Source organism: Idiotropiscis lumnitzeri, chromosome 5 (genome assembly GCF_059441095.1).
Source record: "Idiotropiscis lumnitzeri isolate Australia: NSW breed Sydney's pygmy pipehorse chromosome 5, RoL_Ilum_1.0, whole genome shotgun sequence".
In the NCBI taxonomy this organism is placed as follows: domain Eukaryota; kingdom Metazoa; phylum Chordata; class Actinopteri; order Syngnathiformes; family Syngnathidae; genus Idiotropiscis; species Idiotropiscis lumnitzeri.
This window is the reverse complement of record NC_142395.1, coordinates 2,625,949-2,649,205: the sequence shown is the minus strand read 5'-3', so window position 1 is coordinate 2,649,205 and position 23,257 is coordinate 2,625,949. Positions and strand designations below refer to the sequence as shown.

General features: G+C 42.4%; 2 protein-coding genes and 1 non-coding gene across 15 annotated transcripts in view; 1 reads left to right on the top strand and 2 right to left on the bottom strand.

Annotated features, from left to right (window-relative positions):
• tpcn2 (two pore segment channel 2) overlaps nucleotides 1-23,257 on the bottom strand; it is a 116,730-nt gene that overhangs the window by 43,061 nt on the left and 50,412 nt on the right. For 10 of the 13 annotated variants that reach the window (XR_015843295.1, XM_088297258.1, XM_088297259.1 and 7 more), the window contains 9 exons: nucleotides 17,514-17,613; nucleotides 17,318-17,383; nucleotides 17,154-17,218; nucleotides 8,563-8,721; nucleotides 8,362-8,484; nucleotides 7,434-7,525; nucleotides 6,777-6,858; nucleotides 6,309-6,398; nucleotides 6,121-6,240 (listed from right to left, as the gene is read on the bottom strand). Coding sequence is in view for 12 of the 13 variants with exons in the window: in XM_088297258.1 (XP_088153384.1) it covers nucleotides 6,121-6,240; nucleotides 6,309-6,398; nucleotides 6,777-6,858; nucleotides 7,434-7,525; nucleotides 8,362-8,484; nucleotides 8,563-8,721; nucleotides 17,154-17,218; nucleotides 17,318-17,383; nucleotides 17,514-17,613 (897 nt within the window). In the remaining variant the exon portion in view is untranslated. The remainder of the gene's footprint in view (nucleotides 1-6,120; nucleotides 6,241-6,308; nucleotides 6,399-6,776; nucleotides 6,859-7,433; nucleotides 7,526-8,361; nucleotides 8,485-8,562; nucleotides 8,722-17,153; nucleotides 17,219-17,317; nucleotides 17,384-17,513; nucleotides 17,614-23,257) is intronic. The other 3 variants (XM_088297260.1, XM_088297266.1, XM_088297268.1) reach the window with 3 other exon arrangements.
• LOC148335973 (uncharacterized) lies at nucleotides 31-5,671 on the bottom strand. The gene is made up of 2 exons (XM_088297271.1): nucleotides 3,308-5,671; nucleotides 31-3,174 (listed from the first exon to the last, which is right to left on the bottom strand). The coding sequence occupies exons 1-2, from the start codon at nucleotides 3,803-3,805 to the stop codon at nucleotides 2,926-2,928; spliced, it is 747 nt and encodes a 248-aa protein (XP_088153397.1). The 5' UTR covers nucleotides 3,806-5,671; the 3' UTR covers nucleotides 31-2,925.
• Nucleotides 8,477-8,633, top strand: LOC148335972 (U1 spliceosomal RNA). Its single transcript, XR_015843594.1, has one exon. It is a non-coding gene; the product is annotated as a U1 spliceosomal RNA (small nuclear RNA).

The window sequence follows — 23,257 nt, the reverse complement described above, 5'->3', positions numbered from 1 at the left end:
AATCATAAACAAATAGATGATTACATATAATAGCAGTCACAGTCACCATCTGTCAATTGTTCATGTGGACACAATTAAGTCCTCGTACCTTGGGGCGCTATTGGTGTGAGAGAACTATAACACCCACTAGTGCCATCCCTTTTCATGTCCCCTTTCAACATGTTTGACTCAAAGCTAATGCCCATTGGTCTGTTTTGAGGCAAGGCAGTTTTATTTATATAGCACATTTCATAGAGACAGAACACCCGCACGCATTTACAAACACACAACATTCAATACAAAGCAGAGAAAACAAAAGGATCTTACAAAAATTATCAAAATGTACATTGACATTTAAACACATTGACAAAAACCTTTAAAAACATTCAAAGGTAAAGTAAAAAAATAAAAGGGTGTTAGTAAAATATCTAAATGAAAAAAAAATATTAAACATTTTTTGGAGGACATTAATCAAATGTGAAAAAAAACAATGTTATTAACCTGGATTTAAAAGCATTTGCACTCAGGACTGACTGTGGTGTCATGCTTTTTGGAGCCTCCTGAAGCTGCATCGTCCTCTCACCTGGCCTGCCTTCCCCTGGACCCCCCGCCTGTAACAACCTTGTCCACAATAAATCCCTATTCTTTGCCACTTCTGACTCCGTTGCTCTTGGGTCCACTTTTCACCTCCACGGCTTCAACACAGCCGTAACACTGACTTCACTTTTGTTGGCATCTTATGACATATGTTTGCAGCATAACGACTAAAGGCAGCTTCACCACGTTTACTTTTAACTCTGGGCTCCACTAACTGACCTGAGTCTGCAGACCTGAGAGCCGACAGGGTTTATATTCAATCAGCATTTCTTGAATCTATTCAGGACCCAAACCATTCAGTGATTTATAGACCAGTAGCAGAATTTTAATATGTATTCTACAGCTAATTGGGAGCCCGAGTAAAGCCTTTAAGACTGGAGTAATACGTTCTGATCAGAACCAAAGCTGTGGAGTTCTGAATGAGATGCAGCTGTTTGATGCTCTTTTGAAGTCCAATAAGAAGACTGTTCGAATAATCAAGTCTAATGGACATAAAAGCATGGATGAATTTCTCCAGGTCCTTCAGTGCGTCATTAGTTTCTTAATGATTTCAGAAAAGTGTTGTCGTTAACTAGTGATCGAATGTTAAATAGAGTAAATCTTGCAATGATAATGAGGCTTGCTCAGAAGTTGACAATATATCCTAAGTTTGTAGCTCTAGAGTTATTTCTTCTCAGCTCTTTAGCTGATTTTCTGTCATTTGTAATCACAGGAAGACCACAAGCTTCGCAAACTTCATTAAGTCCTGATTTGTTCTGGGGACAAACATTGTTTGTCGTGGATAAGCAGTCTGGACCCAGAATATATCAGACCGGGCTGGGGTTAAATTTCTTCACAAGCAAAGAGGAAGATCGGCAGATAGGTGGCTGTTTGCTGAGCCTTGGTGGAGTCAGGTGTTTAATAGATAGCTGTTTGGTGACTCTTGGGTGGGTGAGGGTGAATGGTGATCAGGATTAAGAGGTGAGAACATGGGTGATTGAAGTAATGGCATTTGAATTCCAATCTTGACAAGTTTGTTAATCTTGTCTGTAAAATCTGAGTCATTCATGGACAATGGGTTTTGTGCATTCAGGGCTGGGTTGTCGTTCACGAGCTATGTCCAGGGGTGAGTGGCCTTTTTCGTTGTCGGTCCTTCCCTATGGAATGACCTGCCATTGAATGTTGAATGAATGCTTTTAAAACACTTTTGAAGACACATTTGTATTATTTGGCTTTTGACTGAACTTGAGACTGTCGCTGTTTTGCAGTTCTTCTGGTATCTACAGTATATGTGTTTGTGTTTTAATTTTGGTTCTAATTGTGCTAATTCATATGACACCATATGTAAAGTTCTTTGTTACAGCTTCAGCTGTTGTGAAATACACGATATAAATAAAGTTGTATTGCATTGTATTTTGACATTCATGAAGAAATGGGTACCCAGTATGCCTATACCTAATTGATTTGAGTGAACGATAAAGATAAAGATAAAGATGTCCTTTATTAGTCCCACAATTGGGAAATTTGCTGGGTTACAGCAGCAAAGATATAGATCACACAGAGTTGGCGGCATAATGTAGCCGTTAATGTATAACAGCAGCAGGAGACAGAAAAAGCAAACCTATGCCAATATACAGATTATATATATATATATATACATACTCAAATCCCCATGTATATACACACTTACATCCCACAACATATAGTGTAAGGAAACACTCCTAATAGCTGTCCATGGTACAGAGGGGAAATAAACAAGAATGCTGCAATGATAACAAATACTGCAATGATAAGAATACTGCAATGGTCAACAAAATACAACATTGGTCAATATAAGTACCCAATTGAATAAAAGTACAGTAGTAGTGTGTATTGCATCCTAGGACTGCACGATTGCACTAATGCCCGCCCGTTTGCAGACTTGACCCAATGTTCTTGTTAAACAGTCTGACAGCAGCCGGCAGGAAGGAGCGTCAAAATCTCTCCTACGCACAGCAAGGGTGTAACAGTCTATCACTGAAGGAGCTGTGGAGTGAAGTAAGAGTGCCATTGAGGGGATGGGCTGGGTTGTCCAGCATTGAAGACAGTTTCACCGCCATCCTCCTGCCACCCACTGAGTCCATAGAGTCCAGGGAGCAGCCCAGGACAGAGCTGGCCCTCCTCACCAGTTTGTCCAGCCTCTTTTTGTCCCGGCCAAAGATGCCGTCTGCCCAGGAGACCAGTCCATAGAAAATGACAGATGAAACCACCGAGTCATAGAAGTTCCTGAGGAGTGTCCCCTGAACGCCAAAGGGCCTCAGCCTCCTGAGTAGGAAGAGTCTGCTCTGACCCTTCCTAAAGAGAGCGTCTGTGTTGTCGCTCCAGTCCAGTTTATTGTTCAGATGAACACCCAAGAACTTGTAAGTAGACCCTCTCAACGTCTGTTCCCTGGATATTCACTGGTGCAGATGGAGAGTGCCAACGCTTACAGAAATCTACCACCAGCTCTTTGGATTTCCCAGCATTGATTTGGAGGCGGTTCTGTTGACACCAGTCCACAAAACCCTGCGTAACCCTTCTGTGCTCCCGATCGACTCCGTCAGTGATGAGGCCGACAACCGCAGAGTCATCAGAGAACTTCTGCAGGTGACAGCAAGTGGGATTGTAATTGTAGTCCGAAGCGTAGAGGGTGAAGAGGAAGGGAGCCAGAACAGTTCCCTGCGGCGCCTGCGTGCTGCAGAGGAGCATGTCAGACACAGTCGTGTGTACTTACGTACTGTGGCCAGTTTGTGAGGTAGTCGTGGATCCATGTGATGAGGTGGTGGGCCACTCCCGCCTGCTCCAGCTTGTCTCCCAATAGGGTGGTCTGGATGGTGTTGAAAGCACTGGAGAAATCAAAGAACATGATTCTCACAGTGCTCCCCACCTTCTCCAAGTTGGAGAATGAAGTGTGGAGCAGGTAGATGATGGCATCATCCACACTGATGCCAGGCTGGTATGCGAACTGGAGTGGGTCCATCGAAGAGCTCACCAGGGAGCACAGATGGACGAGGACCAGTATCTCATGGGTCTTCATCAGATGAGACGACAGCGCCACTGGTCTGAAGTTGTTTAGCTCCTTCGGATGGGGGTCTCTTTGGTTCCTGAACCAGGCAGGATGTTTTCCACAGCTGGGGGACATGTGCTGGACAATTCCACAGAGTTGGTCTGCGCATGATTTGAGGAGCTGGGAGCTAATCCCATCTGGACCCGCAGCCTTCCTCGCCTTCATCTTCCTCAACTGGTTCTTCAACTGAGATGTTGTGAGGAACAAGGCTGAGCATGAGCAGGATGGTGGTTGTCTGATGTGGCTGGGAACTTCCTCCTCATCTCGCGGGGGATATCTGGTCTCGCTCCAGGAGCCAGCGTAGGGTTAGCAGGGAGTGCTAACGTTCCCCATAATAACGGACGGGAGGATGGGGTGGTATCGTTCTCCTCCTTGCCTCAGCCCGAAGAGGTAACGTGGGTCCCCCTTCACATGGGCTCACCACCTATGGGAGGGGCCAAAGGGGTTCGGTGCAATGTGAGTCGGGCAGCGGCAAGAGGCAGGGACCTTGGCGCTCTGATCCCCGGCGACAGAAACTAGCTCTTGGGACATGGAATGTCACCTCTCTGGCGGGGAAGGAGCCTGAGCTTGTGTGCGAGGCAGAGAAATTCCGACTAGATATAGTCGGGCTCACCTCCACACACAGTTTAGGCTCTGGTACCAGTCCTCTTGAGAGGGGTTGGACACTCTTCCACTCTGGAGTTGCCCAAGGTGAGAGACGCCGAGCAGGTGTGGGCATACTTATCGCCCCCCGGCTTGGCGCCTGTACACTGGGGTTCACCCCGGCAGACGAGAGGGTAGCCTCCCTCCGCCTCAAGGTGGGGGGATGGGTGCTGACTGTTGTTTGTGCTTATGCACCAAACAGTAGTTCAGAGTACCCACCCTTTTTGGAGTCTTTGGAGGGTGCGCTGGAGAGCGTTCCCCCTGGAGACTCCCTTGTTCTTCTGGGGGACTTCAATGCTCACGTGGGTAATGACAGTGAGACCTGGAAGGGCGTGTTTGGGAGGAATGGCCCCCCCAATCTGAACCCGAGCGGTGTTCTGTAACTAGACTTCTGTGCTCGTCATGGATTGTCGATAACAAACACCATGTTCAAACATAAGGGTGTCCATATGTGCACTTGGCACCAGGACACCCTAGGCAGCAGTTCGATGATCGACTTTGTAGTCGTGTCATCGAATTTGCGGCCGCATGTTTTAGACACTCGGGTGAAGAGAGGGGCGGAGCTGTCAACTGATCACCACCTGGTGGTGAGTTGGCTCCGATGGTGGGGGAAGATGCCGGTCCGACCCGGCAGACCCAAAGGTATTGTGAGGGTCTGCTGGGAACGCTTGGCAGAATCTCCTGTTAGAAAGAGTTTCAACTCCCACCTCCGGCAGAATTTTGCCCACGTACCGGGGAGGCGGGGGACATTGAGTCTGAGTGGACCATGTTTCGTGCCTCCATTGTTGAGGCAGCCGATCGAAGCTGTGGACGCAAGGTGGTCGGTGCCTGTCGTGGCGGCAACCCCGAACCCGCTGGTGGACACCGGCGGTAAGGGATGCTGTCAGGCTGAAGAAAGAGTCCTATCGGGCCTTTCTGGCCTGTGGGACTCCGGAGGCAGCTGACAGGTACCGACTGGCCAAGCGGAATACGGCTTCGGTGGTTGCCGAAGCAAAAACTCGGGCGTGGGAGGAGTTCGGTGAGGCCATGGAAAACGACTTCCAGACGGCTTCGAAGAAATTCTGGTCCGTCTCAGGAGAGGGAAGCAGTGCACCATTAACACTATTTATCGTGGAGATGGGGTGCTGCTGACCTTGACTCGGGACGTTGTGAGTCGGTGGGGAGAATACTTCGAAGACCTTCTCAATTCTACCGACACGCCTTCCATTGAGAAAGCAGAGCCTGAAGACTCTGTGATGGACTCACCTATCTCATGCCCGGAACACCTCCCTGGTGAGGTGTTCCGGGCATGTCCCACCGGCAGGAGGCCCAGAGGACGACCCAGGACACGCTGGAGAGACTACGTCTCCCGGCTGGCCTGGGAACGCCTGGGCATCCCTCCGGCAGAGCTGGAAGATGTAGCTGGGGAGCGGGAAGTCTAGGCTTCTCTGCTGAAGCTGCTGCCTCCGCGACCCGACCCCGGATAAGCGGCGGATAATGGATGGATGGATGTTTTTTGTTTTTGTTTTTTTTATCGGAAAAGTGGTTGTTAAGAAAAGGCAATTTGAAATTCAGTGGCAATGGACATTTTTGCAAAAAAAGTTAAAAAAAAGTTAAACGACAATATCTTGCAAATCGATGATTCAATTGAGCTGACATTTTAAACTTTGGCTTTCAATGCTATGATATACCTAAACAAAATTTCAGAAAAATCTAAAAAAGTAGGGATTCACCCATTGGGTGATCTGAAGTGGAATGACTCACTCCTGGTTAAGGTGACAGCTTGAGGTCTGTACACTGGTACGTGACAAAAGCTTTCTGTCCATGCTCAAAAAGACAAAAGTGAGTGTTTTACTTACACATATGCACACCACGTGGGCCAACGCCACTGCATTGCCAAATACAGTAAAATAATAGTGGCTGAACATCACTTGCAGCTTCTGCAACACCACGGAGTTATACTGTGGTGCTGAAGGGTGCTGTGAAGAACACAGATCTATTAACAATCTCCAACAATCTCTATAATATTCTGTGTGAAAAGTTGTACCTCTTTTATCCGGTCTTTATCCAGTTCATTAAATATTTGTTTGAACTGCCCTCTATTCATAAAGCCTTCGATTTGATACTGACGTGTCTCCTGAAACAATCAGAAAACAAGAAAGTAAGATTGAGAGGTTGTGTTGCTTTCTCTCAAGGGGAACTCCAATTCATATTCCGGTTTTGGTCAGGTTTACTCATATTTCCTTTGAGTTTTTTAGACAAACAGTGTTACCACAGTTTTTCAATAGAAAGAACAGATCTACAGAGCTGGAAAAAATCATTTGCCCTCATCTTGATTTCTTGTTTCCCCACTGCTCAAACATTCAAGTGGGTGAATTATGCACGAAAAACAAAAATAAAAAATAAAAATTTTAGTACAAGGCAAATACTTTTTATGGCATTGTACATCATGGTAGTTATGCAACATGGGTCAAGTGGTGGATCAGTATACTAAATGTAGCCACAATGAGCTGACAGAAGTGATGGCCTGTCTGTAGTAGCTCTGCATTTGGATCCTGGACATCACTTGTAGCACAGCATCAACTGGCACTCGTTCCCTAAAATAAAATCAATATCAATACTGTTATGCAGTTAGGGTGAACAGTATCCGTCTACAGAATCACAGTATCTGTGTTTTCATACAAATTTACTGTCAGGACTGAAATACAACTGCTCATTTTCTGAAATGGGTAAAATTCCCATCTGACAATATCCATGTTTTTATTTCACCATGTACAATATCCGAACTGTACAAGGTGAGAGGTGAGAGGGAAAAATGGAATTGGGTCAAATTCAACCTAATATGGTACATCACGTTACATTACGTTATGAAAAGAAAAATAGTATTGCTGGTCGTGCTGCCAAAGGGATGTGAAGCAAACCTTGAAACCTATATCTCAGCTTAACTTAAAAGAAAGGAAGATCCATGTGTCTTTTACATACATGCTAACTAAGAATCCTACTTACACTTTGAGACCTCACGGCTTTCTGATGGGTTGTTTCATATTATATTATAATGAATTACGTATGTAAAGGACATATGCAGAACTTTAGTTCAGTACAGTCATCACTTTTGCATCATTCATCTGTCTAATCATCATATTCATGTGTGTGTCTGAGAGTGCTCATTTACCTTGTAGCATTCTCAGCATCATGACAGCTAAGGACTTGGAAGGCTGCTCGGATTCCCAGACGCCTTCTATTTATGGATGTTTGGACTGACATCTGTGAGACAAACATGACAGGTTAACTAATAAAATCTTTGATACTCCAATAAAATCCTCCATCCATCCATTCTCTAAACCGCTTATCCTCACAAACATCGCGGGCGTGCTGGAGCCTATCCCAGCTGTATTTGTGTAATAAACCCTAAATTGGTTGCCAGCCAATTTAAGTGCATACACACACACACCCCCACACACGCCCGCACGCGCACACACGCACACGCACAGACAACAATTTACACTCACAATCACATCTGGGGGCAATGAATAACAAAAATATCCGTTGTACCACCGCAAACATTCATCAAGTCTGGCCTGTAACACTAGGTTCAGACAGAACATGAAATATTGCATCGCCCGCGTGTGTCACATGCTTTTGTTCACGGAGTAACAACACAGACGTTGCTTCAGACGCAGAAGAGGAATGACAAAAAAGTTTGAATATCGTGACGTTTTTTAAAAGGACTGAGCAAGGCCAGAACTGGGTTTTTGTCCATCCCTGTAATTGTCCCAAACCGGGTCAACTGTATACAGTTCATATATTTGCCCTCGGAGCAGAATGAAATCTTATATTGCTCGTGCATTTACTGGCCCTGTGAGTGAGTGAGTGAGTGAGTGAGCAAGAGTGAGGGGCTGTGTGAAACCCAAATAAGCATCTTAAATTGCGTTTAATTTGAGAGATGAATGCAATAAATAAATACAGCCATATCTACAGTGCGACCCCAGTCCGAGCTCATCTGTGAATATTCCTTGAATGAAAAAAAGAGTCTGAGAAATCTTCCGGTACGATGTGCAACTATAGCAGCATGGATCAGTGATAGAGCGGTCGTGCCTCACCCAGAGGTTGTGGGTTCGATCCCCAGCCTTTGAGACCATGTCGACGTGTCCCTGAGCAAGATAGTGAATCCCCAGTTCCTCCTGATGCTCCGCCATCAGAAGGTGAATGTGAATCAGTGTAACCTGGCAGGGGAGATACCATGATCACGAAGGTGGTTCACCCAGGGTGAGGCTCAGCCATTGCACTCCGGCTGTACTGACCCCTGCGAATTCCCCAAATGTGGGAATCTCGACTGCACAATTTCTGACAGTGGGGGACTGCGTGGCTGCCAGGATGGCCGAGTGGTCTAAGGCGCCGCGTTCAGGACCCAGTCTCCCCAGGAGGCCTGGGTTCGAATCTTGAATTTCCCGATTGTGGGACTAATAAAGGGAATATTATTATTATTATTATTATTATTAAAGCACTTTGAGTACCTTAACAAGTGGAAAAGCGCTATACAAATACGATGTAGCTGCGTTCGGCATCGTAGGATCTACCAGTATTTTATCACATAGAAAAGAGCACATTTAATAACCCGCTGCAATTAGTCCAACGTGGCTAATGTATACACATTTTTATGGCTAGATTTAGCTATTGTGGCGATTAACACGAGGAGTAAGCAGGATTTTGAAACAATGAGACCTACCAGAGACATCATTTTCACGGATTTCGCTCTGTTGCATTCTGGCAGTGACATGATCAACTAAAATCATTATTACTCGCTGCTTAATTGTCTAATAATAGTATTTTGTTTGTCAAAATTATGTTGTGAGTGACAATACATGTAAATTATGTCATATATATATATATATATATATATATATATATATATATGAATGAGAAACAGTTGTGCAGCACCTTGTCCCGTTTGGCTCCTGCGCTGCATACGGGTCAGATACAGCTGGTTTGGAGACGCATGTCTTTTGAGATTTTACAGCACTTCACGTCGAAGAAGAGGAAGTAAATCGGAAGTACGGCACACAAAACCACTCCATCCTGAACACACTGCGCAACGTGTTTTTTTATTGGGGGAATTATGTCAACAAGCACAACATAAATTCATACACTAAATTTTTATTGAATTCGAGTGCCTGCCATGTACTGGTCACAATGTCATGAGGAACACATCTAACAGCCTTTTTTACTACACACGACATGGTCTTCTTGGCCGAGGCAGTGTGACTTTTTTACTCTGACTCGCTGTCTCTCAGCCAGAAATCCTTCCTCTGACTCGTCAGCATTTTGAAGTAGATCTAATTGCCTCTTCGACACTATAAGATTTTTTTTGTTTGTTTTATAGATCATGGTGACCAGCAGTGATTTTCACTGCAGCCACTGGTTGCTATGAAAATGTGGCAGCGTTTTCTCAGCACAATGTGCTTAAGATTACATAGAGCCAAATTGACTAGCTTGCCGTAGTTGTGTGAAGGCGGAGGCCTTCACACATATGTTATTCTACTTCGTTTAACTTTATTATTATTGTGTGAAGGATGAGTCCTTCACACATGTTGTTCTACTTTTTTCTTCCTCGCCTTTTTTTGGCGCGTAACTACTTCCACAGTTTTCATCCGATTTTCACCGTTCCAACTTCGTTCTATTCCAAAAATTCACGTGAAGTGTGCTTCCATTTTTCATCTCTTCACCTATTTCCCATAATTCACCACTTCACTTTATTCACCCCCAAAAAACCCATTCATTTCCAAAGGGAGATTCCACATTTCACTTTTAAATGCTTCATATTTGATATTTAACACATTCAAGTCATTCATTTCACATTCCCGTATCCCCTCTCACACCTTCACCTCATTCACCCTTCAAAAATTCATCCATTCCCAATTGCATTTCTTTGACACGCTACTGCTTCCCCATTTTTCAACCGACTTCAATCAATTCTGAAAATTCACGCCATGCAGGATTCAATTTGGTTTCACATTATTCACCATTTTACAGAATAATATTATCTCAATCAATTTATTTATATTCATTTCCATTTAGTGTCATTCAACATCATTCAATGTCCTTCCACCTTCCATCATTCACCATCATTCCACATTCTCATTCAATTCTATTCTCTATGATTCAAACTCATTCAATTTATTCTCTATGATTCAAAATCATTCAATATCATTTCACATCCTTCCACCCAGATGGCTTCAACTCCACAGCCTTCCCATGCAATTTCTCCAGAAATTGCATTCTCTAGTTAAAGTAGTAATAACTCAACTATTTTTAGATTCTTTAATACTTGAAAATGGCACCTTGGGAATGAAATATATACAGAATTAGGAAAGGTCAAGAGGCCAGGAGAATTGTCTATCTATATACGCAGAGTGTTGTAATATATATTACACCATATGGAAAGCGCTTTGTTGCAGGTCCAGCTGTTGTGAAATGCGCAATATAAATAAAGTTGTATTGTATTGTATAATTACACGTCAAAGTTTGACAACCGCCTCTCGTAGTCCTGGTATTAAATGATAATGTATTAATTATGAAACCTCTGCCATTAGCTTCTCTTCTATGGCATCACAATCCATGGACTTTTTTTTTTGCGGCTGGGGAATGTTGAGCGGGAGGTGCAATACAGTATAACTTTATTTGTATAGCACATTTCACAACAGCTGGAGCTGTAACAAAGCCCTTTCCATATGGTGTAATATAAATTAGTGGGAAATTAGAAGTATAGACGGAAGCATTATAAAAGGACAATAGCGGACGGGGACGTGGCCTCAATTTGCTAAGTAATTAAGGAACTACATGCTAACATAATAGGTGTGAAAGAAAGGCTCCAGGACTGATGTCACAAAAGACATATTCAAATTCAAACTACAAGTTTTTACCAATAGAGTATGTCAGTAGGTAAATATTTACCTATATTAACTATAAGTACTGTCCCTCAAGTCTTAACGGACATTCACAGCCCTCGTTGCCATTCTTCAGAGATTTTCCCCTGCGCCATTGTCATGATCCTTTTAAGGTTATCCACCTCTTCAAACAGGTCCGTTGATCGCCCCCTCGAGTTTGGGAACGTGGAAAACTCACATGCCACAGGAAGTCTTCTTTGTTGACCGTCTAGCCCAAACTTAAGGGGAAAAGTCGTAGTTTTTTCTTTTGCATTTCAAATCTGTGAAACCTGTTTAGGACCTTGCAGAAACAACTAGTGTAGAAGGGGGAAAAAAATCTAAATATCAAAATTTTATTTTGGTTTTTAGTTGATTTTGTTGGTAAATAAATGTCCATTGTTAGCTTCCCAAGTGGGTTTCTGATTTTTCAGACTCAACAGGTCCTAAAAATAGGAAAGAAAAAAAAAGGTGGCACCAAGAGCTGAATGACCCTACTTCCTTCTTTTCCTCTGTTAATAGTTGTATTTGATAGAATATATTGGATGCAGTCATTTTATTTAATTAATTCAGAGCAGAGACTTAACAAGTTATAAGTTATGAATTTGAAACATTTCCTGATACAATTTGATTTGTGCTACCCTATTTGATTAAACTGCCAGTTGTGTAAACAAAAACAAATATGTTAAACATATCCAATGATTTGTTTGTAATTTAATAGAAAATTTAAACGAGGGGTGTCAAACGTACTCCGGCCCTCAAGATGAATTCTTAAAGTAAAATAGGTAAATAAAAATAAGTTCAGGACGAATGAATAAACAGCCATATGACCAATTCGATTTGATGCATCTGCAGCGCCTGCCAGAGGGCAACAGGTCGAACAGGTGTGAGTTTGGGTGGGTATTGTCTTTGGCGATGTTGAGAGCCCTTCTGTGGCACCGGGCGGTGTAGATGTCCGACAGTGAGGGGAGAGGGCAGCCAATAATCCTTTGCGCTGTTTTGACTGTCCTCTGGAGCCTCACTCTGTCCGCCTCAGTGCAGCCGCTTTACCAGGTGGAGACACAGTACGTCAGCAGGCTCTCGATGGACGAGTGGTAGAAGGCCAGCAGCAGCTTCCCGTGCACTGGAGAGGGGAGCCCTCTAATCTCATTGCACACTTGAGTACAATGACAATAAAGGGATTTCTAATTCTAATTCTAATTCTAATTCTAATTTCATGGTGAGAGTCAGCACCCTCTGTTGGTAAAGTTTGAGAGAACAAAGTGATGCTGAGTTGACTGGGAAAAATACATTGTCTGAACACTCCTGTTGGTCAGGGTTAGAGACAGTCAGTTGACAATGGACCACTATGTACGTGCGGGTGAAAGCTGTATAAAAAGGCCGCTATCCACGATGTCGTAGTCTGTCTTATCTTTCATGTTATTGCAAGCAAGAAACATCACAGATTATATTAACCTTAACACAAACAACTCTGCTAAGAAAAAAACAAAACAAACAAAAAAAAACCGACATATCTCTAACCAGCCATCTGATTGGCTGAGGCACTCCCAGAATGCTTTGCAGCACTTGAGATATGAATGGCATGAGAGATATGTGTTTTGTGTTAATTGTATTTCTTTGTTCCTCGTGAGGAGAAGCAGTAAAGATAATGGATGGATGGATGTTCCTTGGTTGTTACCTTGTTTGCTAGTATGCTGTTCAGTTGATGCTGGGTGATAGTTTTGGTTTTTATATGAACTGTAAGTAGTGTGATACAATACAATACAACTTTATTTATATGACTAGTGGCATCCCTCACCCATCATGGTGTGATCATATACTGGTAAAGTCAATGTGCCTGGTAGTGATGGGCACTGTGAAACCGAAGCTCTGGCACACGTTTCAAACCCGGAAATAAAATTGCCTTGGAACACTGTGCCGACGCTCCATTCAGTCTCGAGAAAAACACGTGACCTGTAACTGTTTCATTTTCTAAATGAACTCTAGTAGACCCTAAAAAGAAACAGCATGAATCCAAACACTGTGGAAAAAATAATATTCTTGAACAAAAAAAAATAAATGCATATACTTTACCAGTGCCATAGTTTTTGTTACTTTGTGTCTGCAGAAATGTTTATACGTTAGTGTGTGAACATGAGTCGTGGTTTGTTAGTGTAACATTGTTTCACACTTTTGTTTACTTAAGATTTCAGGAAAAAAATTATCAAATGGTATTCACATTTCTTAGCTCAACATTAAACAAGATATGAGTCATTTGCTTGATTTTGTTTTTACTTTCTCAAAAACGTCCACATTACACAAAAACATATTTGTATCCAATCAACTGTTTCCGTGTGTGTTTAAATACTAATGTTTTACTGTCTAAAAGCCGCCATAGTATTTGACTGCAGTTCTAATTTTTCGCCACCAGATGTCATTATCACTGAAGCTTTGAAACTTCTAACCATTTTGAACAAATTGTTTCAAATTGTACAGTGGTTCATAAAAACGTCATTTGCCCATCACTAGTGTCTGACACACTGCTACTGGAGTTGTCACAGAAGCCTTGACCATATGATGCACACATGTTAACAGCAGCATAAAATCTTTAGTGTTGTCAACCAAGAGATATTGTCCTCGACCATAAGGGACTGCCAATGACTTGTGACAGACTCAGTTTTGACCTTGCCCCCCATTCCCTTTTTCAAAACATACACGCTCGCTTATGTTCTATCTCTGGGCTATGTTGTGATGAACCTGCGCCCAAATATATGGTACGCTTTATGTATGTGTTAAATACAGAAATAGTACCTGCAATTTAGACGCAACTGCCCTATGGTCAAGGAAATATGGTAAATTACCGGTCCAGACCACTTGGAGGAGCCCTGCGAATCCTGGTTACTACACTCAGACTCGCGTCGTGGGAGGCGCCCTTTTCCCTGATCGGAGCTGCATCGCCCGTCCTGCATCTCCGATCTCTTCTTCTTAGGGCGGGCGACATCGACTGTGCCGCCTGTCGACGGGGGTTCCACAGGAGCTGCTCCGGCCTGTCCCGATATTCAATGGACATACAAGGCTTCGTCTGCAGAATCTGTTTGGGCTCTCTCCGCCTGCACGGGTGGCACGGGCTAGTCGTAGCGTCCCCACTTCATCTATAACTATCACCCCGTCATCTCTTGCCCCCAACTCAACGTCATCCATTCCCCCCGCTACTCCCACACGCGAGTCTAGCACTTCTGAGGATTATCCTCAGGCGCCTCGAGTGATTTAACAACAACAACAATAGCACCCACAACTGACGCTGCACCCTTTGATAAGGCCCATTTTTTGGCCGTGAAAATATAGTACAAAATAAAGGGGCGATATTTTTGGAGGTTGATCTGGCCATAAGAAGAGATGTCCACATATGTTCGGTACGAATGATTGCAGTTTTCTGCGCTCAGCGACAAAGTGCACACTGGGAGATGGCTGATATTGGTTCAACTTAATGACAACACTGACTTGCTGAGTTGAACGTCCACATTCTGACCTGTCCACAGCCTCTGTGCAACCCACGCAGCATTTGAAGTCAAAACAAAATGAAAAAGTACGTGCTGCTTTTATGATGATGCGCACATGTCAAGAGTAGCATAACGCCTTCAGCGTTGTCAACCAAGGGATAGGGACTTATCCGATGATTTAAGTACTGTATTTTTACAGCCAAAAGACGCGCTGTATCAAAGGGCGCAGCACCAGTTGAGGGTGCTATTTCTGTATTTAATACTTAGACTGGGTGCACCGCACTACGAGGCGCATGTTACCATGCTATCTCGCGCATGCTAGCTCATGAATGCTTGCTCACGCATGCTAGCTCACGCATGCTAGCCCACGCATGCCAGCACTGATGCGAATAAGGGATTGTTGCCAGTAGCAGCTCCTCAAACTGACAAGATATGTCATGGCGACACATCTAATTGACAACGTCAGGGGAGGGATTTCACTGGTACCCCACACTCCTTAGAGTCACGGTTTCAAATCAAAACCAAAAATATCGCTGAACAGCATACAAGCAAACAATGAAACAAAGAAATAAAATTAGCACAAAACATGTGTCTCTCATGCCATTCATATCCCCAAAAGAAATAAAAATAACACAAAAACAATACTGATGCATTCTGGGAGCCTCAGCCTCAGCCAATCAGATGGCTGGTTAGAGAGATGTGAGTGGTGTGCTTTGGGCAGTGTTTTAATTTATTTTGTTATTTTTTTGCAGTCTGCTGTGATGTTTCTTGCTTGCATTAACCTGAATGATAAGACTACGACATTGTGGACAGCTGCCCTTTTGTCCAGCTTCCTCCTGCACCATCACCGAGAAAACGTATTCACATAATGTATTTGTCACAGTCAATTCCAAGTATTGATGTATCAGGAGGGTGTGCTAACATGCATTCTGAAATGCCTCAAGGGGAACATGTCCGATGGTCAAGCGAGTTGCTCAGTCTATATAATGGGCGTGTCGCATTATAAGGTGCCTCATTTGTTTTGGGCAAGATTTGGGAATTTAACCCTTGTGCATGTTTGTCCATTTTTTTGGCCTTTTTTTGGATTTTATGTTTTTACATCAAGGAGAAAACATTGAAAAAAAACCCATATGGAGCTGAAATATCACATAGATGTAAGGGGTAAGGGGTTCAAGTTTAAAATGTCAAAAAGTCGGAATTTTAAAGCATTTCAGTTGGGAAATACAGTATTTTATAAAAATAAACACATCCAGGGCATGCGATGTCCATATTATGTCCCATTGACTCCCATGATAACTCACACATTTTTATAGAATGTAAACCTGATGTTTTTTTATGAATTTCCCATGATTATTGTACAGATCCCTTGACAGGGGACTGAATAATGGGTCAAAAAAATAATTTGGGGATTTAGAGCTTTAATCCCCCTAAAACACCAGGTGCCGCCAAATACTAACTAATGATTTTTCCTTGCAGAACAACGATTCGCTATGGCGCGCCGTCGTACAATTTTATTCCATGAAAAACTGTTGTGATTGTCAGAAGAGAAGTGTGTGAGTGTGTGTAGTTGTGCGTGCGCGCACGTGGCACGCAACAATTCTTATAACGCAAAATACGAGTGCTTTCCAAGTGTTTGCATGTAGAGTTGACTATGTGTGTACGGGCATGTGTATATATATATATATATATATATATATATATATATATTTATATATATATATATATATATATATACCTCAAAAGTAGATCCATCTTTTGGGCATTTACTGCGTTGTGCAGTTATTTTAATTCCACTGCACAAGGGTTAAAGTGCGCCTTATGGTCATGAAAATACGGTACTTCATCAAAGGAACAAATAGCATCTTTCCCAACTGTGATCCCGTTTGCAACATTCAACATTCTACTAGCACAGTGGATGAAAAAGGGGAATTGTCTCGAGAAGGGAGAGCCGTGTTGGGGGTTTTACCAAGTTCTTTATTCACCCTGAGTGCAGCAGAGACATGTAACGAGTTTTGCTGTTCACATACTTTCTGCTACCTCACAATGACGTCTGAGAGTATGTTCTTCAATACACATCTCACAACAGGAATCAATTGAGGTTAGTTAGATTTTTTGTTTCTCATACTGCCCCTTCGAAACATTCACTGCCCACTACTACTGACTTACAGTATGTTGTGTTTGATCAGCTGATCGCGCACAGTACTCTAGGGCGTCCATCAGCTTTTTCACAATGTGTTGCAGGCCTCAAATTCAAAATGTGTGAAAGTTTGCAAAAAGAAAAAAAAACAGTTTGAACAGGAAATATGTATTAAGTTTAATATAGGTTGAAAGGGATTTGCATATGATTCTTTTTTTATTTAAGTTTGAAAGAATTTCACAACTTTACTGGAATTGGAGTTCATATGTAGAGTAAGGTAAATCAAATGAACTTGGCAAATTTGATGATCTTGCCCTACAGGGAGTATTATGTCATACAGTATATATGCAACTTACCAGCAAGTATCCCCTAAACTGGTTGTAGATAATGGCTGTAAGTAAATTCATCAAGCAATAGGTACCTGGAAGGAAACAATTATATGAGATATTCTACAGGATAAAACAACTTTTGTTTCAAGAAGATATATTGAACTGAATGAGACAATGAAAATAAATCTTACCAATGACGCTGAAGGAGACAAAGAAAATGGCATAACCTCTGTTTCGGGAGTAGGCAGGGATCATCACTGCACAAAATCAGAACATTTGGGAATTTATTAAAATAAAACAAAAATAAAACACAGAAGGCAATTAGCTAACTACAAACAAGAATGCATGAATGTGACAGCGCTTTGGCATCATAACTAAATTCAATACCATCTGGATTGTTTGCTGTAGTGAGCAGCACCAGTAGGGAAGTAAGTGAAGTAGGCAGGTTTCGAAAATACACTTTCCACTCTTCATTCTTAAGCGGGTCCTGCACACAACCACAGAGGGAGAGTGGTATAAAATAAAGGCAGGCATTAATGAAAGGTGTTCTGTTCAGGGAAAGAGCTAAAGCCTGACAAGTTTGAGAGAACTCTGAGTTGGTTAGAATGAAAACATTCAGGGCCAAGAATGAGTTTACTCATTTGATTTTACATTGGGAACGAAAGAGAAAGATTTCAATTCCTTTGTTTTTGTTATAAAAAAGACAGACACAAAGTTTAGAATACTCGCTTTTATTTCATGCTATTGAAATAGGTGTGAAACAACTCAGGAGAGAGCACCTTTTTGTTTGAACACATACCACATACTTTTCAAGTGAGCAAAATTATTGGAACGTGACTAATGTAGTGATTTCCACAGATTTGAAATCTACTTGGGTAGGTGCACACTGGCAGGGTTTTTTGTTGTCATTTTATGCTTCAACTGTATCTATATCTATATTTTTATAGTAATAATTGTTACCACTGAAAAATATTTGCTTGTATGACTGTTTTTCAGGGGTTTATGAGAGTGATAACCGCTGCAGTATGTCCAGTTAGAACACAATATTAAGTATAAGGAATAATGAATAATAAGGAATAATGAAACCAGTTTGGTCTATGTACTGTATTTTCGCGACCATAAGGCGCACTTTAGAGTGCCAAATCTTCCCCAAAACAAACGAGGCGTCTTGTAATGCGACACGCATACTATATAGACTGAGCAACTCTCTCGACCATTGACCATACAAGGGTATTTCAGAGTGTATGTTAGCACACGCTGCTCGCCAAAGTCGGAGACATCTATGCAGACTGCAAAAATATTTAAAAAAAACAACAAAAAAAACACACTGCCTAAAGCACACCACTCACATCGCTCTAAACAGCCATGTAACTGGCTGAGGCTGAATGGCATTGCTGTAATCTTTTTGTGTTATTTGTATTTCTTTTGGGGATATGAATGGCATGAGAGATACATGTTTTGTATTAATTTAATTTCTTTGTTCCATTGTTTGCTTGTATGCTGAGATATTTTTGGTTTTGATTTGAAACCGTGACTCTAAGGAGTGTGGTGACCAGTGAAATCCCTCCCCTGACGTGGTCGATTAGCTGTGTTACCATGACATCTTTCATTGGTCTGAGGTGCTGCTACTGACAGCGATCCCTTATTCGCATGAGTGTTAGCATGTGTGAGATAGCATGTGCGAGCTAGCATGCGCGAGCTAGCATGCGCGAGCTAGTATAAGTATTAAATACAGAAATAGCACCCTCAACTGGTGCTGCGCCCTTTGATACAGCACTTCTTTTGGCTGTAAGAATATGGTAATCTTTAATTTGGTTGGATATGGAAGTGTGTGGTTTCTGTAGAACAGATAAAAAGAAAACATGAGCGGATGCAATGAAATGCCTCATCAACACAACATCAATTTGCTGCGATCGTAACCACAACATAGAAAAACAACACGAGCAACATTAACTGAAATTTCCACAAACAAATCGACATTCCACAAAAAGGATATTTTATGTTGAGTTACATACATGCTAATGCATGCACACCTTGTGGTTGGATGACTTTGGAGAGAATGTAACTGTGTTACGATGACTTTCCTCTGGTAGTTATCGTGGGTCCTAAAATAGGTGGCTAAAAACATGCCTAACCAGAATTTAACTATATTAACACGCTAACCACCAGAGGGTGCTACGACAGCATAATACAAACAAACCTGACCTTTTTTACAGCTACCCCCAAATCTGAGAAACAGATTTGTATCCATTGAGGGCATTTACGAATCTTCTCCTGGTGGAAAGGAAGGCAACTTTATGAGACGAGACACCAGTCTTACGAAAATTTTGCCATTGACTCGAACCTCTGCAGATCGGACCCTGTTGTCTCTTCCCTGTGTAGTCGTCTCGACTATTCTGCCAGCATAACCACAGTAACAACTTTGAGGTCATCCTTGTCATCTGTCCATTTGTTACGAGTTTGTAAGGCGGGCAAGTAATTGTGTGTGAAGCATTTCCAAAACTGGTCACTGAGAATTTGACTATGTCTCCGACGCTTCCGGCTCAGAAGATCGAATTCAGGGTACACCACCTGCGGTAGAGCTGAATCATGCCGCCCCATCAAGAGTGTATTTGGTGTAATGGGATCGAGATCTGCAATGTCAGATGATACATAACTCAACGGTTTGAAATTGCAAATTCCCTCAATCTCCACTAGAACCGTTCTCAATACCTCTTCGGGGACAACTTGCGATCCCAAGGTGGTACGGAGGGCGGCTTTGACGGATCTTATCTCCCTCTCCCATACTCCTCCGAAATGTGGGGCCTTTGGAGGGTTGAAATGAAAGTCGATCTGTTGCAAAGCCAATTGAGTTTTCAGGAAGGGGCTATTTTTCCAAAGGCTTGCTCTAGCTCTACAGCGCCTTCTTTGAAATTTGTTCCTTGGTCAGAGTAAACTTCCTGAGGTTTGCCTCTCTGGGCAATTAGTCTGCGTAGGGACATGAGGAATGAATTACTTGTCGAGACTGCTGAGGAGGTCAATATACACTGCTCTTGTTGTTAGACATTTATACAAAATGCCCGAGCGTTTTTCAGTTCTTCTGCCGACGTTGACCTTAAGAGGGCCGAAACAATCCATACCCGTAAAGTAGAATGCTGGATGATAGAGTCTGAGGCGGGCTGGGGGTAGATCGGCCATCTTAGGTACCTCTGGTTTAGCTCTCCATTTTTGACATTTTAGGCATTTGTGTTGGAACTTTTGCACTGTTTGTCGTCCTCTCAGAATCCAATACCGTCTACGTATCTCAGCAAAGACTCGTTCAGCTCCTGGATGGAGCAACTGCTGGTCATAGGCCTTGACAATGAGATTTGTTACGTGGTGTGGCGGGTCAAGTACGATTGGGTGGAGATAAATAAATCATAAATCACTGTGGCGGAGACGGCCACCAACTCGAATGACCCCCTTTTCTTGATCCCACTCAGCTGACAGCTTCAGTAGACTATCTGGCTGCACATTTTTACCTTCTTTTAATGTATCTACCTCTATCGGGAAACTATCACTTTGTGCACTTCTAAGATGGTTAATTCTTAGACATTATTGAACTGATGTGAATCAGGCAGCAGAAATGCTGTGCTGTCTGAGATCTGGCCACAAAATACCCATTTTTTCATCTCTTCTGGAATGTCATTACTTGTAGCGTATTGTTTAACCGGCCACTTTGATGAGTGTTGCATGAGAAAGTCTGGACCTCGGCTCCAGCGATTGTTCTCTTTAAGGTAGGCCAGAGTCTTTCCGCGTGCGATGTCGTCTGCTGGATTATTTTGTGAGTCCATGTAACGCAGAGATTGTGTAATGGTGAGCTTTTGTATTTCGGCAATCAAGGTCCCGACAAACACTTTGTACTTACTGGACTCTGACTGCAGCCAAGTTAGAACTGTTATGGAGTCAGTCCAGTAGATGTAGTCGTGTATTTCCAGCGTGAGCTCCTTCTTCAAAACTGCTGCAAGTTGAGTCCCGCTTAGGGCGGCGCAAAATTCTAACCTGGGCATTGAAAGTTGTCTTTTCAGTGCCTTGTGTAATCTAGCTGCCAGAAAAGACACTTGTACGCCGCGTTCTTCAGAACTAGTACAGAGGTAACTCACCGAACCATATCCAAGATCCACCTTGGAAAGGAAATTTCAGTGAGATGGGACAGTACATCCTCCCAGGATGTGCATGCTTTGAGCAGTTCTGCAGGCAAGTCAGGATCATCCCAGTCTCGTTCTTTCTTCCAAAGTTGCTGCACCAGTACTTTGGCTCTGGTTACATAGGGACTGATGTATCCCAATGGGTCGCACTGGCGATATATATGATAAAATCCCGGTCCACATTTCCCTTCCCTTGGTATTGCGATGGTAGACTGGCAGATGAGACAAATGCATTTCGAAAAAGTCATCGTGAAAAACAACTCCTCCTCCCATTCCGTATTAAAGTGATACGTTTTTGTCTTCTTACTTGGTCCAGCACCCCCACCCATGTTTATACCCCCCTTGAGTTCAAGAGAATAAAACGAGGGCTTAAAATTGGAGGTAACCAACTTGCAAGCTTGTTAGTTGTGCTGCACTTCGCACCGTTGTTTGCGCATATGTGGTGACCTATGTGTCACAAAAAAAAAATTCAGGCGTCATCTGACTGGGTGCCCTGTATCAATCACATGACGGATAATGATAGGCTGACATCTATTTTTTTATGTCATGCGATCTACCCATACTACCTTTGCGATCGACTGGTCGATCGCAATCAACGTAATGAGCACCCTTGAGATGAGGAATAATCAAACCAGTTTGTCTATGCAATCTTTAATTTGGTTGGATATGGATGTGTGTGGTTTCTGTAGAACAAATACAAAGAAAACATGAGCGGATGCAATGAAATGCCTCGTCAACACATCAATTTGCTGCGATCGTAACCATAACAAAATTAAAAAACAGCATGGGGAAAATTAACTAAAATGTCCACAAACAAATCGCCAATAATTGAGAAGCGCTGGGTTACATCAATGAAAGTGTGCGACAAAGACAGCAAACCACATGTATAAAACAAGAACACGATCGTCAATGGGGCTGGTGCGTATGAATGCTGAACATTAAATAAACACCATATTGTCTGCATTTCCCCTGACGGTAGGGTCGGATGATTTTAGGAAAAAATTGTCTGGAGATTTTTGATTCAATTTGCAATTTTCTTTAAAATTTACAGTGACATTTACAAACATGACAGAAAATACAATACAGAACAACTTTATTTGTATAGCGCCATTATACCATTAAAAACAATAAAAGTTATTACTGTAACAATGCAGACACTAAAGAGGTTTTGTGAGGGGGGACATTTTTTCTCAAGTTTTTAAAAACTACTTTCTGTCAAGTATAATTATAGATTCATGTGAAATTGTTTATGTAATTATGTCAATAAAATAATTATCCCTCAGCAAAGCTAAATTTATTAAAATTGATAACTTTGAGACCTATTAATGTTTCTGTGTTCCGGTCTAAGAGCACCTGATAAATTGCTAAAGTAGCCATCACCTTATTTTATATCTAGATACCTATTGATTGAAATACAAGCTTTCTCTCTCATAGCTGCTAGCTCTATGCCCAATCGCGGTTCTAGCCAAACTTTTGTTAAAAGTTGACTGTACACCTCAGCATTTACTTTGGGTCCTTCCCGACGCTGTATTTCACTTTAGCGATTAGCACATTTAACAACCCCTCGTTCGCCTTTTCGGTTAAAATGCTACTTGGTGGGGTGGTTTATTTGTCATGACACAGATCGTTGCTGCTGCTGTGTACAGACTTGCATATAGTACAAACAAAGTCCGCACTGCCGAGCTGCAAGATAGTTTGGTGCCTAGAATTAAAGCAGCAGCAAAAGAAATTGCTTCCGGGACTACGTACGATAGCGTAAAGTTTTTTTTTTTGTTTTTTTTTTTCAGTACGCCGCTGGTTTGTGTGATCTGCTTCGTGAACGTGGGGCCAAACCGCAGCTTTGACAATCTCGAAATCACTTTGTTCGAGATCGCGATTTTGATCCCAAAATGATCAATTGTTCAGCACTACCTAACTAAGCAAGCTATCCAAGATGCATCTGTCAAGCTTCTGCGAGTGATTTGG